Source organism: Myotis brandtii, unplaced genomic scaffold (assembly GCF_000412655.1).
Source record: "Myotis brandtii unplaced genomic scaffold, ASM41265v1 scaffold430, whole genome shotgun sequence".
NCBI lineage: Eukaryota > Metazoa > Chordata > Mammalia > Chiroptera > Vespertilionidae > Myotis > Myotis brandtii.
The window spans coordinates 716,233-731,726 of NW_005366456.1; the positions used below are offsets into that span (position 1 = coordinate 716,233).

The 15,494-nt window shown below is 40.9% G+C and overlaps 1 protein-coding gene across 1 annotated transcript in view; it reads left to right on the top strand.

Moving 5' to 3' along the window:
* LOC102244247 (cadherin-related family member 3) overlaps positions 1–14,716 on the top strand; it is a 76,593-nt gene extending 61,877 nt beyond the window's left edge. The window contains exons 14-21 of the mRNA XM_014546132.1: positions 256–488; positions 5,142–5,313; positions 7,726–7,970; positions 9,251–9,450; positions 10,149–10,168; positions 10,288–10,352; positions 11,982–12,030; positions 14,213–14,716. Coding sequence (XP_014401618.1) covers positions 256–488; positions 5,142–5,313; positions 7,726–7,970; positions 9,251–9,450; positions 10,149–10,168; positions 10,288–10,352; positions 11,982–12,030; positions 14,213–14,370 — 1,142 coding nt within the window. The 3' untranslated portion in view covers positions 14,371–14,716. The remainder of the gene's footprint in view (positions 1–255; positions 489–5,141; positions 5,314–7,725; positions 7,971–9,250; positions 9,451–10,148; positions 10,169–10,287; positions 10,353–11,981; positions 12,031–14,212) is intronic.
* Positions 14,717–15,494: the final 778 nt, after the last annotated feature.

The window sequence follows — 15,494 nt, forward strand, 5'->3', positions numbered from 1 at the left end:
GATGCTCTATCCACTGAGCAAAACCAGTTAGGGCGTAATTATTGATATTATGAAGTTCTTGTTAACTCATATTATTTGACTTATGCCACTTCCATTATGTAGAGTTGGGCTTTTCAAGCACATTTCTTTGTCCAAAGGCTTTCAGATTGGCCCTTTGAGAAACTATGATACTATTTGGAAGGCAAAGACTTGTCCAGCTTTTTAAACTTTTGTATCTGCATGACAAGAATGAACCTTAATAACTGTTATTGGCAGCTTTCTACAAAGTTGGAAGAGTGACTGCCATTGATGAAGACTACCCACCGAACTGTGTTACGTACAAAATAGCTAGTGGAGACATCCAAGTTCTACAAAGATTCTGGATTCACCCTCTCTCTGGAATGATTGAGCTCACCACACAGCCAGACTACGAGACTGTGAAGCAGTATAACCTCACGGTGGAAGGTGTGGACTGTGACAGACTTCATCCTCGCACAGCGATGACCATGGTGAGTAGAGAGCCTCAGGTTTTGATATAATAAAGATGACCCATTAAGTTCTAATGTATTTAAACTGAAATGGTCAAGCAACAACAGTGAAAAATGCTCAAATAATAACAGTAATTCTCATGAGATTAAAAAGTTTGTAGGAATTGCAAATACACATCTAACATTGATCATGTGTGAGCTCTTGTTCTTGGCACATTTTATATGTCGATGTAGTTCATCTTCGCATTCAGTCTTCATGGAAGGCAGTGTTATCATCACTTCCACTCTACAGATGAGAAACCTCAGGCACAGAGTTTAGGAAAATTACTTGCAGTTACTCAGGGTTTGTAGAACTGGATGCAAACCCAGGCTGCCTCTCATTGGGAGGTAATGTTTACAATGAAGGTAGTTAACCAAGGGCCATGCTTGTGGCATCACAGTGGGGGAGAGTGTGTGTGGGCTTCTAAACTATTTTAGAAACATCAAAGGATTCTTAAAAGATATCAAGACTGGGTGCTGCTGTGTTGATGATGTGGTATGTGTTATTAATGACTAGAAGGTTTTGTCACTGGACAAGAAACAGAAATAGGATGGAAGAATTTTTTTAAAATATATTTTATATTGATTTCAGAGGGGAAGGGAGAGGGAGAGAGAGATAGAAACATCAATGATGAGAGAGAATCATTGATTGGCTGCCTCCTTCATGCCCCCTAACGCTCTATCCATTGAGCCAAACCAGCCAGGGCAGGATGGAAGAATTTTAGGATCCCCAGCTGGCCTGATGACTCACTGTGCCTTTCCTCTTACTGTCCAGAGCCCCCTGGCTGGCTGCTCACGTGGTGATTAGGTTTCCTGATGGGTCATTGTGAGGAGAACATTCGCAGCAGCAGTTAGATTGACTTCCACAGGGACCGAAGTACAGTCATGTGGACAGGACTCTGTAGCTTGGTTGTCTCAGGAAAGCACCTGCGAGCGTGACCTCCATTCTTAGGTATCTGCGGCAGTTTTCCTTGTAGACATTTATGAACTCCCCCGCTAGTGTAGGATGACACTGTGAGGTGGCCCAGAAAAGCGGGTAGAGAACAAAGAGAACCAAATGATTAAAGAGGAAGAGAAGGGGGGGAGTTTAATGCTGGGTTCTCGATGAGACTCACCAGCCCAAAAGGTGGGGCCAGTGAATTCGCACCCCCAGGGAGGGAGGGGCTTCTTTTTTATACAGGTGTTTGGTGAGGGGAGGGGGCCTGAGCTGAGGAAGTCTCCGCCACAGCGGGTGGGCAGGGTATTCAGGAAGGAGTCAGTATCTGTGTGGGGGTCATGTGGATTCCAGGGAGGGTCCGGTATCTGTGTCTGGCACGTTGATCTGTGAGAAATTCCAGGGAGGGTCCATTATCTCATCACACGTCTGCATGTATCGATCCTGGGCTCTCTCCCACCTAACAGACACCACTTGCAATTATCATGCACGTATTACAAATGAGAAGAGAGGAAAGCAGATAAAAAAGCAACTTCTAGGGACTCTGTTCTTATAAAAAGAATTTGCATTTTTGGCTAAAGACAGAAAAGGAACTTTTTTTTTTATCCTCACCAAGGATATGTTTTTATTGATTTTTAGGGAGGAAGGGAGAGAGAGAAACTTCGATATGAGAGAGAAACATCAATAAGTTGCCTCTGGCACACACCCCAACTGGGGAACAAACCTCAAACCTGGGAATGTGTCCTGACGAGTAATCGAACTGCAACCTTTTGGAGTATGGGATGACACTCCAACCAACTGAGCCACCCAGCCAGGGCGAGAAGAAACTTTTTATCCCTTCTTTTTTGTTGTTGTTTTTAATCCTCACCTGAGGATATTTTTTTCATTGATTTATTTGTTTAGAAAGAGTGGAAGGGAGGAGAGAGAGAGAGAGAGAAAGAGAGAGAGAGAGAGAGAGAGAGAGAGAGAGAGAAACATTGATGTGAGAGAGACATATCAATTGGTTGCCTCCCACATGCATCCTGACCGGGGCTGGGGATTGAACCTTCAACCCAGGTATATGCCTTTGACTGGGAATCAAAACCGCAACTCTTCAGTGGATGGGCCGACGCTCTAACCACTGAGCAAATGACCAGGGCTCCTTTTTTTTTTTTAATTAAAACAATTTTTTTAAATTGAGGTACAATGGACAAATAACATTATATTAGTTTCAGGTATACAACATAATGATTCAATATTTGCATAAATGGGAAATGATCACCACAATAAGTCTGGTTAGCATCTGTCACCTTACATAGTTACAAAATTTCCTTCTTTCTTTTAACAAATATTTATTGAATTGTTTACTCTGTGCACAACATCCTGGGTTACAAAAATGTGTAAGGCACCATACCGTTAGGGAGCTTAACATTTTTATCATAGGAAAAGTTAAACAGTACATAGCAAGTAGATGGATGCTATAGATAAATGTGACATTTAAGTTTAGAAAAGGGAGATAGGTCTTCAGACTCCAAATTTTAGAAATCCGTCATCATCATTGTTGTCACCGACCCCATCAATATCATCGCTGTCTCATTTAATCTTCAATCCCATCCCATGAGGTAGTTATTAATACTTTTTTTTTAACAGATAGTAGAATTTTAATTTCCAAGGCTTTGAAATTAAGTAACTTATTCAAGTTTACCCAGCTCCAAAGAAGTAGAAGAATTAACTCTGGGTCCTTAATCACTATCATATACTCTAAGTCATCTCTCTAATCCATCAGCAAAGTTAAATAAAGTGTCTCCACTTTCAAAATATATCCCAAATGCTTCCATTCTCAGCCACCCACAGCTAACGCCTGGTTGTGCCACCCTCATCCAGTACCCGGTTGGTGCAGCAGCCTCATAACTACAATCTCCTCCTCCACTTGTGCCCTTGACACTCTACTTGTCACACAGTGGCCAGAGTGAACCTTTAAAAAGACAAGTCATCCCCTTCCTCAAAGCTCTCCAATGGCGTCCCGTCACACCTGGCATACGCTCCAATGTCATTCCTAAGGTCTGCAGGGCCCTGCAGCCACCTCTTTGTCTTCAGCTTCTAGCTGTCCCTCTCTTACCTCACTTCAGCCGTATGAGGTTCTTGCTGTTGTTTCAACACACCAAGGATGTCTGCGCCTCAGAGCCTTGACCACGCTGTCATGCTTGCCACCCATCATTCTCACTTGAATCGCATTTCTGCATGAAGGAAACTGCCCACAGAGGTCTTTTCTGTTGTGTGTGATGGTGGAATGTTGAAGGAGCCCCTGTGGTTGTCATTAGGAGAATGAATGAGTCAAACACGGTAGCTGCATATGATGGGATATTAAGAATCAGGAAGAAATAGAAAACTAGTTCTCCAAACAGCAGCATGGAAACAGCAAGAGAATATGGTGCTTTGTGAGAAAAGTAGGAAATAGGAAACAGCACCATATCATTTATGCAAATTAAAACCACATGACCTAACACTTCATCTTCTGTGAGGACATATACTTGCTGGAGGGCATATATCAAATATGGGGGAGGAGGAAGGGAATAGGAGAGGGAGTCAAAACAGAAAGGCCTTCTCTGAACACTTCAACGCCATCTCTACCTCCTTAACCTGCAGACTTCAATTTCCATATGACATTACCTAATGTATTTATTTGTTCATTTGTTTATGGCTTTGCCTCCTACCTTTAGCATATAAATCGCAATGGGCAGGCTCTTTGGTTTACCAGAGTATCATCTGTGTGAATACTCTTAGTATTCACCTGCAATGTGCTATCCTGGCAAGGTGAAGGCCCAAAGTTTTAATAAAGATTTCCGACTTCCAGTCCTGTGCTGTTTCCATTATATCACAGCAGTCTCCCTAACATCACATGAAAGCACCCCACATGTTGAAGAGAACAGATAGCTCTATTCAATCTACAGAAGTAGCATTAAAGAATGAATTATTCCCCAAGAATTTAGCTGTGTCGTTAAAACATTACAGAAAACATTTTAAAAAGATAATACTTGCAAGTATGAGCACACCAGGGATTATTCTGCAAATGATGAGAAAGTTATTACTCACCTGAGAGTGGGCAGATAACCTTTCTTATCTGACTGGCATTCGATCACTGACATTTAAAAAGCCTCGATAGTTTGATCTTTTCCCGTGTAGATCACAGTTTCCCAGTTTGTGGTATTTTAATTAAGACGAGGTTGATAAGAGCTCCTGATTAAGGCCAGAGCATACTTTGAAGTAATCATATTGTTACCAAAAAATACATTGTGCTTGAGAGAAAGATGCAGAGGAGGACCTAAGTTACAAAAGAGCAAACTCAGGATATATTTGCCATGAAGCAGAGATATTTTAAAGGTTCGAGGGATTACACTTTTTAGCAGCATCATTCTTCAGCTTTCCTTTTCTCATCATTTGTGAAATTTTTGAGTTTTCCACAGGTTCTTCTAATGAGCCCAAAGCTCTCCCTAATGGCCATACTGAATGTCACAGTTGACCCAGGAATAATAAGCCAGCTGAATAGTTGATTGACAGCCAGAACCCAAATCTGCAGAAACATTTCTTCAAACTCACAATGGCAGACTTTTAATTTAGTAATTCTAAATGGTCTGTCTCTACCCAGATGCTTATTTCAGATTTTGTGTATAAATAGTCACACGATGTGGATGTGATATTTCTGTCTCCCTCCCTGCTGACAGGTCACTGTAGACATCGAAGATGAGAATGACGAGGCACCTGTCTGCACACCCTCTCTCTATAAGGCCGTCATTTTTGACAATGTTGTTGCTGGGACAAACGTCAATGGCTTCAAACTAAACTGCCACGACAGAGATTCACAAGATTTTGAAATGCGCTTTGAGATAGTTTCTGGTGGATAATTTTATTATTTCTTTTTTTATTATTTCTTTTAATCATAGTATGTGTTAAATTGACATTTAGTCATATCCTCTTTAACATGATATAACCTTGGAAATAACTATGTTTATAAATGTTAAGCTATTTCATATCTATGGCATTAAGTTTCCCCAAGGGACCCTTTTCACTTCCACACATCCAATCTAATTCCTCTTGTGGAACTATAATTGATTTCTTTGTTTTTCATCCTCACCTGAGGATATTTTTTCATTGATTTTTAGAGAGAGGAAAAGACAGAGAGAAATATTGATGTAAGAGAAATACATTGATTGGTTGCCTCCTGCACGTGCCCTGACCAGGGCCCAGGTTGGGGAGGAGCCTGCAACTGAGTTACGTGCCCTTGACTGGAATCAAACCTGGGACCCTTGGGTCCACAGGCCAACGCTCTATTCACTGAGCCAAACTGGTTAGGGCGATCTATCATTGATTTCAATGGCACTTGACAATGAAGAGACTTTGGACCTGCATGGGAAACACTGCTGGTTAAGTTACAAGGAACTAAATCTGTTCTCCTTGTGCTGGCTGAAAGCAGCAGCCCCCTTCCCATGTGATAGTGATACAGGTTCTCTAGGATAGAGAATCAGTTGTGTTATTGTTGGATTCACAGAGGTCCGCATCAACTTTGGTCATAAGATGACATATGAAAGAAACTCATTAGAGACCAAATCTGAACTAAAGATGGGGAATTGAACTGGCAGCCTCTGGTGTACAGGATGACACCCAACCAACTAAGCCACACCGGCCAGGGCACTTCTCTCTTGCTTTCACCTTTGCCCATTTGTCTCAGAGTCGAGTGGGAGGACCCAGCAGGGAGCCCTAACCTCAGAGTACCCTTGCCCAGGCCTCAGGATTTCCATGAGATCTTCTGATTACAGCCCACCATGGTTACAGCCAAGTAATTCAGCCCCCAATGGCAGCCATAGATGTCTAGAGCTTAGTGAATCTGGAGAGCATGGCCTAGTAGAAGTAGCATGAACAGGTGGGTCCAGGCTGAGGAAGGTCATAAAATAATTAGATGAGAGGTGTGAAAGATAGAATAAGATTCTCCAAAGGGGAGGAAAGCTGGAGTAGGGGCATGCTCTTACATAGTAGAAAATTTGGGATATATATATATCCAAGTGATTCCTGTGTGTCAAAGTTTCCATTAATTCATTCCACTATTCAGTTACCAATAAACATTCTTTTTATCCTTGAACTGTATGAGAGTTACTGTGTAAATAAAATATTTTATTAGCCCCCCCGCCCCCAAAAAAAAGAATTAGGAAAATTTGTGCCACACATTATGTGTATGTTAGTTCTACTTCTAGTATTAACCTGTAATGTGCTATCCTCCTGCAGGGTGAAAAACAACACACACACACACACACACACACACACACACACACACACACACACACAAAGATGGGTACACAATAGGGTACAATATAGATATGAATCTTATATTCATGGAACTCATTGTTCATTAAATGAGTGGTAAGATCAGCAATTATAAAATTATAAAGTATGAAAAGTTCTGTTAAGGAAAATTACTGGGTATCATGAGACAATATAACAAGGAGAAGTTCCTAAAGTATGGAGGTCAGACCTGCTGTCATGTATGAACTCTCCTGAAAGAACCGGAGTGTGGATGTCAGTAAACACCTTGACAATTAATTACAAGGACTAGTTCCATGTCTGCTTCTCCTGCTAGATGGTGGGGTACTATGTGCATGTTGTTTTACAATAGTGTCTCCAGGGCCATTGAAACTGGACTTGAAACTGAATAGGGGCTCAATAGATATTTGTGGTCTGACTGGCCCATTTGATATTGATCTAGACTAGGGGTGGGCAAACTTTTTGACTCGAGGGTCACAATGGGTTCTTAAACTGGACCGGAGGGCCGGAACAAAAGCATGGATGGAGTGTTTGTGTGAACTAATATAAATTCAAAGTAAACATCATTACATAAAAGGGTACGGTCTTTTTTTTTTTTAGTTTTATTCATTTCAAACGGGCCGGATCCGGCCCGTGGGCCGTAGTTTGCCCACGGCTGATCTAGACTAAGCTGACAATGGAAATAAAATTTCTCTGAGTGGGAGATAAAGGAAGGGGAAGCAATTAAGGCAGAGTAATTTGATAATAGTCTAATGCTTGCTGACCTTATATGGAGATAAGACTCATGATCTTAACCTTTAAAATTTTTCTAACCAACTGAATTTATTACTTACTTGACTTCAATTTATTATAAGCCTTGTATAGATATAGGAGTTCATAGACCAATAGAAATTTTATTTATTTATCACTATTGTGTTTCAAAAGCTACCTATGACAGTTAGAGAAGACCTTTTAACATATCTGAAAATAATTTTTTAATTATCCCTTTTAAAGGAAATGAGAACCATCACTTTGGATTTGACCCAACTCGAGGTTCAAATACTCCAAAATTAATTGTGAAGAACCCTTTTCACTTTGAATCTGGAGCTGAATTGCAGCGGCAGTACCATCTCGTGGTCCACATAATTGATGACAACCTGAAATATGGCAAAGCCACCAAGCCTAGGACAGGCACTGCTGTTATAGATATTTATGTGGCAAGGGCCAATGTGCCACCGCCTGCAACCACCAGTTCTGAAGTAAAGAGTTATGGAATTTAATTTGGGTCTCTGTGTGGGAAATATTCTCTTGTAAATTCAAGTTTCATCTAGAAAGGCTAGAAGGCTATGTAGGGCATCACCTTCACCCGAATGCCTTTCCACTTGCGCATTACCCCATCCACTCAACAGGCAACATTTTATAGTGTGCATCCCTGAATATAAACTGTGAGTATAAACCGTGGGTGAGAGAGAATTTGTGATAATTGCAGGTGAAGCACAGAGGACCCCCAAGGAACTAAGTATGTCTAGATGGTCTGAAAGCCTGGCCCACCAGAGAGGCCCACTGGCCAATGAAATCTACCAGTTAAATCTCTACAGATTGGCACTTTTTTTAAAAATATATTTTTATTGATTTCAGAGAGGAAGGGGGAGGGAGAGAGAGCTAGAAACATCAATGAAGAGAGAGAATCATTGATCGGTTGCCTCCTGCACGCCCCACACTGGAGATTGAGCTCGCAACCCGGGCATGTGCCCTTGACCAGAATGGAACCCGGGACCCTTCAGTCCGCAGGCCGAGGCTCTATCCACTGAGCCAAACCAGCTAGGGTTCACAAATTGGCACTTTTAAATTATTCTCTGTTGGCCATATTATTCATAGTAATGGGCACCTCTCATGTGCCAGGCACTGTAGTACCTGTGTTATATTCATCATTTCATCTAATGTTTGATCCGAGCCTGTGAAGTTTAGCAGACCCTTTAGTTTTTGTTATTTCAAAAATAGAGCAGCAAAGCCTCGGCAGGATCCAGAACAGCTTCAGAGTCAGCCAAGGAGAAAGCCTGTGCAGGAGACTGTGTGGTTAGTGTATGCTATTGTCTTCTATCCTTTGAAGTACAGTCATTTTTTTACAACATGGATGATAAATCTTCCCACCAGAATATTTGATTTTTAAGGAAACACTGTTCTCTCAAGCTGCACAAAAGGGTTTAACCTGTGTGGAGTAGATAATAGAGGCATATAAGCCTAAAAATCCTCGGATGCCATCTTCTTCAACCCCTTGATTTTCCAGATGAGAAAACCGCAGTCATGATGGGAAATGCGGTCATTGCATACAGTTCAAGCCTGCAGATCCTTAAATTGGTGCCTTCTTGGGCTTGGGTGTTCCTCAGTATCCCCTGTGGGTTTTATAAAAATCCACATATCTGGGTCAATACCCCACTGTCTGTGTGGGACCACGGCTCCATCTGATGCTCATTTGTAAACAGATGCCCTCTGAAAACATAAACTAATGCTCTGTTTGCTTTGAAATACTGTTTCCCAGCAAAGAAAAGGCCTGACCATCGTGTACACAGCCATCAACACATACACATCCAGTGGCTGGTACATTCCTTTCATCTTCACTCTGATGGCTGTTTTCTTTGCCGGGTTGGCTTCCTGGGTATGTTTCCTGCTTTGGAGATACGGGAACACCATGGGATGCTGTCAGAAAACGGCCAAGGAAGTCTCCAAGCCCAAACCCAAGTATGTGATTTTTCTTTCTAAGCTTCTGATGTAAAGAGTTGGAATCCTTTGGTGATGCTACACTGAGGGCTTCTGCCTGAGCGTGTTTGAGGGGCACAGAGGAACGTACTTGGGAAACAAAGTACGACGGTCCCTTTCAAGGCTCCAAACCTGCTCTAACTTTAAAAAACAGCAACAGCGTATCTTTGGGTTCTACCTCAGAGCCTCTGAAACACATTTGCTGTGAGAGCAGATTTTAAACAAATCAATTTGTGAGCAGACAAGCCAAACAACTCCCATATTATTTTGAGCGTGCATCACGGGCAGGTGTGTGATGACCAGGGGGGACTGTGGACAGGTGGTAAGTCCAGGTGCCCTCGCCATACTTGCTTTGAATCTCTGTGAAACTGGACAGATGCCAAAGAAATGGAGAAAATGCAGATGCTTTCATCACCATCCAAAAATAGCTCATCAGGGAGCAGAATACCATGGCCTCCAAAATTGAATTGATTATGAGTTTTTATTAACTAAGCAGAGATCATTTATGACTCAGCGACGGGAGGTGGTGATGGTTAATGAGATGAGTTCGCCATACAGAATTGTTTTAACAATTGGGAATAAGAGAGATGTGGTAATAGCCAGGTGCTGCAAAAAGTGATTTTTTTGCCATGTGGTAGCATAATGAAGCTGATATTTTGTCAAATTTCCTTTTCATACAGGGGAATAAAGTATATTGCAGGTAAGATACAGATTGCTCATTGTCACATGATTATTATGAATTGTGTGATTTTGAAAAGCCACTCATTAGATCGATACCTGCCATTTATTTGTTTGTTTGTTTACGTATTTGTTGAACAGGAGATAGAAATCAAATGGAAAAGATTGTCATGGAAAACAGAAATAAAAAACTAGAAGTGTTAACAGTAAGTACATTTTTTATGAGCCCTCTGTAGTTAGAAGAAAGAGGACTACAGATTCTCTATAATTATTGTTCAATAAAAAGCACTTCCATGTAAACATATGGTAAATCTACTCAGGCATCATAGAAAGGAAATAAAATTATTTCAATGTATCAGCTTCTGTTGAATTACAAAGATGGGATTTCAGATCCACTCTTAGAATCTCGCTTAGGTCCAATTTTGCTGCTGATATTGTATGTGTATTCAGCAAAAACAACATTATTTACCCTTGCTTAAAAATAAGATCTGCTTTTTCACAACAAGGTGGTGTTAAGTAAATAAATAAGTACATCAAAAAAGAAAAAAATCTAGATTTGAAAATAGATTACATATGTGATAAAGCTGAATAAGTCCTTCATCTTTGGGGTTTCTTAGCAGGTAGTAAAATCTATGCCCTGTTGTATTGAAATCTTTAAATTGGCTGATACTCATTCATTAATGGATCCACATCAACAACTGTACAAGGGTAAGGCTATTCCAGGAAGTAGACATGTGAAGCAGAACAAGTAGGCATTAAAAAAATATTTTTTAAATTGATTTCAGAGAGGAAGAAAGAGAGAGAGAGAGAGAGAGAGAGAGAGAGAGAGAGAGAGAGAGAGAGAGAAACATCAATGATGAGAGAGAATCATTGACTGGCTGCCTCATGCACACCCCACACTGGGGAGCTCACAACCCAGGCATGTGTCCTCTATTGGAATCAAACCCGGGACCCTTGAGTCCACAGGCTGACATTGTATCCACTGAGCCAAACCGGCCAGGGCAAGAAGGCATTTTTCAGTCTCCATCTCCCTTTTCTCTCTCCAGTTGCTGCCCCATTAACAACAGGCATTTCTACCTGAGTCCTGACTGACCATGACATTGTTTCATGAGCTGGTTCTCTTTCAGTGCTCTCTTCCCTGCGTCTTCCTTTATGAAACTGATGCCAGCCAAGCACCTCTGCTAGCGAGTGAGGGCTGGCAAAACAACATAGTGCAGACTGGGTGGCTTAAACACCAGACTTCTATTTTCTAACCGTTCTAGAGGTTCGAAGTCTCAGGGGAAGGTCAGCAGGTTTGGTGTCTTCTTGAGGTCTCTCTGCAGGGCTTGCACATGGCTGCCTTCTCTCTGTGTCCTCACATGGTCATTTCTCATCTCTTTGGTCTGTGTCCTAACCTCTGTTCTTATAGCGACACCAGTCATATTAGATTAAGGCCCACCAACATGACCTCATTTTACCTTCATCACCTATTTCCAGGCCCAATATTTAAATCTAGTCACATGCTGAGGTGCTGGGCATTAGGGCTTCAACATATGAAGTCTGAGGGAGCACAAGTCAGCCCTAACATTTCCCATTGAAGATAAGAGACTTCACATCAGTAAGAAGGTCTGAGTTGAGGGAGGGCACGGTGGGCAGACTGATGTGGGGCTGGGGCTGGGAGGAGACAAGAATAGCAGGACAGTTTTGAACCAGGGCTGCTAGCTCTCTACATAAGAAAAACAAGGTCACTTATAAGAAGTCACCTGCTCAAAGTACTCAACACTTGTCAAAATTAATTTTATCAAGTGACTTTATTGCTAATATTTTGTGTGTTGTGTGTTTTTTTTTTTAAAAAGGAAACCATTGTGTATGAAACTATATTTGATGGAGAAGCCATTGATCCAGGTATGGTGCTGAAGTATCTTTAAGTTAAGCCCCTTTTGCCTATTTGGATGCTAAGCTATGTGAATAAATTATTTCTTCATTGTGCTTTGCATAATGAGACTCTGTACTAAAGCAAACCATTCAAGGTCCAGGCAGATAAAATAAATGACCAGAAGGTGCCATATAAGACAGTTCAGTCATCAATGGAGGTTGATGCTTGGGAGCCATAACTATTATTGGGCTCCATCAATTTATTGCCACATTGGGAATAGGCCTGGAGTTGCCAGAATTCTGATGCTTAAAAAGAAGCTGGAAATCTAAAATTTTACATGAAATTTTCCCATTTTTAAGTGTAGGTAAGTAGTTCAATTAAAACAAACTCCATTTTTCAGGCCAAATAAAACACATTTTCCCCTTCCTGGTTACTGTTGTGTAAACTACCCGGAGACTTACTGGCTTAGAACAATAACCATCTTATTATATCTCAAAATTTTGTGGGTCAAGAATTTGTGCAGGTGTCACCTGGGCAATTCATTGGCTTTATTGTATTAAAAGGAACTTCATTGGCAGCTGGTGTGGTCTGGTGGGTCCGAAGTGGCTTAATCACATGCCTGACAAGTTGGGGTTAGTTGCATGGTTAGGCTCAGGTGGGTCCCACTTACTCTTTAAAAATTAAAAAGTATTAATTACGGTTGGCATTCAATATTATTTTATATTAGTTTCAGCTGTACAGCATAGTGGTTAGGTAATGATATAATTTACGGAGTGATCCCCCTGATAATTCAAGTACCCACCTGGCATCATACAGAGTTATTACAATATTATTGCCTATATTCCCTGTGCTGTTCTTTACATCCTCATGACTATTTTGTCACTACCAATTTGTACTTCTTAATCCCTTCCCCTTTTTCACCCAGCTCCCTAACCCCCCTCCCATCTGGCAGCCCTCATTTTGTTTGTTCTCTGTATCTATGGGTCTCTTTTTGTTTTGTTTGTTCATTTCTTTTATCCTTTAGATCACATGTAAGTGAAGTCATATGGTATTTATCTTTCTCTGTAGGACTTATTTAACTTAAGGCAATACCCTCTAAGTTCATCCCTGTTGTCACAAATGATAAGATTTTATTCCTTTTTATGGTCGTTGAATATTCCATTATATATGTACCACATCTTCTTTACCCACTCATCTATTGATAGAACTTGGATTGCTTCCATATCTAGGTTGTTGTTCATAACATTGCAGTGATCATAGGGGTGCATATATCTTTTGGGTTTCTTTGGAAATACCCAGAAGTGGAATTTCTAGGCCATAAGATAGTTCTATTTTTAATTTTTAAAGAAACCTCTATACTTTCATAGTGGCTACATCAATTAGCCATCTCATCAACAGTGCACATGGTTCCCCTTTTTTTCCACCACTCAGCAACACTTGTTTGTTGATTGATTGATGGTAGCCATTCTTACAGGTGTGAGGTGATCTCATTGTGGTTTTAATTTGCATTTCTCTGATGTTTAGTGATGTTGAATTTTTACTCTATCAGGCCCTATTTACCCTGTTTCTTTTCTCTTGTATATTACTATATTTCATTATTATTTCTATAAAGCATTGGTAGATTAAACCTTAGACACTGTGTAAGGCACCCACCTCACTTGAGGGAAAATTTAAACAATAATTTGACTTGTTTTTTTTAAAAATGTTTGATTTGAAAATAATTAGAGATTCCCAAGAAATGGTGTAGAGAAGTGCTTTATACCCATCACCTACCTTCTCCCAAAGGCAATGTTTTCTAAAGCTACGGCACCAAACCCAGGAAACTGACACTGGTCAATGAACTGGACTGCATATTTGATCAGTTTGGGCATGCACTTATTTTTTTTTTATGTCTGTGTGAATAGTTCTGTGACATTTAATCACCTATCTAGATTCGGATGACCACTACCATGGTTAAGATGAAAAACCATTCCTCCACCAGAGACGGTATCTCTAGTGCTAAAGGGGCAATTTTTAATGCATGTGAAATCACACACTGCTTCAAGTTTTGCTTCCCATTTTCCCTTTGGTAACAGAGCAAGGCTTGAAAAGACAAACAGCTTGTCACTACTGGCTGTATAGTAAATGCTCAGTAAACACTTTGTGGCATGAACCAGTGCTTTGTGAGTTCATTATAATCTACGTTCTTTGTGTTTTGTGTTTTCTCCACAGTCTCTGGGAATGTGTATGAATATAACAGCAGAACAGGTGCACGGAAGTGGAAGAAGTCCCCCAGGCACCAGGAGGCGTCCTTGGCGAGCATGTACGCCCTCCCGGAGCCCCACCCTTCTGAGGAGTCCACTTCCTTAAGAATTCCCATGCAGGACTAGCACTTCCTGTGTGGCTGAATAGTTGCTGTTTTGATGTGTGTCACTTTCATGGCAATTTTCTTCCTGGCTATTTCATTAAATGGCAGATGTGAGGCCAGCTGCTTTGTTTATACCTTTCTGGAATCCTCCAGTTCAGGGCATCAGGGTGAGGTCAGCAGGACTGGTCGACCCTGAGTCTCTAAATAGCTTTGCTGAAAACTAGAGACTAAACTGATGCATGTTCACGGTCTGACTTTGCCTAGTGGAAGGTGTGCTTGTTACGACTGGAGCCTGTTTTGCTCACTGCTACAGCCCCAGCACATGTTTGGCACAGTGGGGACTCCATATATATTTAGTGAATAAATGAATTTGTGTACATAAATCCAGATCTCTCGCCTTTAATTCAAATTGCTTATTACTCCTATGTCCCACAAAACAGAAATGGGAATTATCTTTAGAGAAGAACTTTTTTGGTTTCTAGCAGTCATAAGAAACAAAGAATTTTTTCCAGCATTTCAAAAAGCACAATTGATCCTGCTTTTACTTTGCTTTTTGTAGCACTATGGAGAACGAACCCCAGAAACTTTAATTATTATTACTGATGACTTGCCAAAGAGATGTAGGTATCCAACCTTTTGAGAACTATGTACTTAGACAAATAAGTTTTAAGTACACATGTGCTCTCTGATGATCTCCCTCTTGGGTATCAGAAGACACATGGTAGCAGGAGACAAGAGCAATGTTGATGGTAGAGACTAAATCCACAATTAACCCAAAATAGAGTTCAACATGGGATATATTTTTAAAATTATTATATTATTTTTTATTCATCTTTACCCAAGGATATTTTTCTATTGATTTTTAGGGAGAGTGGGAAAGAGAGGGAAAGACAGAGAGAAACATCGATGTGAGAGAAACACATCAATTGGTTGCCTCCTGCACGTGGCCTGGTCGGGGCTGGGGAGGAGCCTGCAACCAAGATGCATGCCCTTGGCTGGAATCAAACCCAGGACCCTTTGGTCCACAGGCTGATGCTCTACCCACTGAGCCAAACTCGCTAGGGTGACATCGGATATTTTTTTAATGAATCTTTTTCAAAGTAAAAACACACTATGAGCAATGACTTTGAGTCAGAGGATTATGGG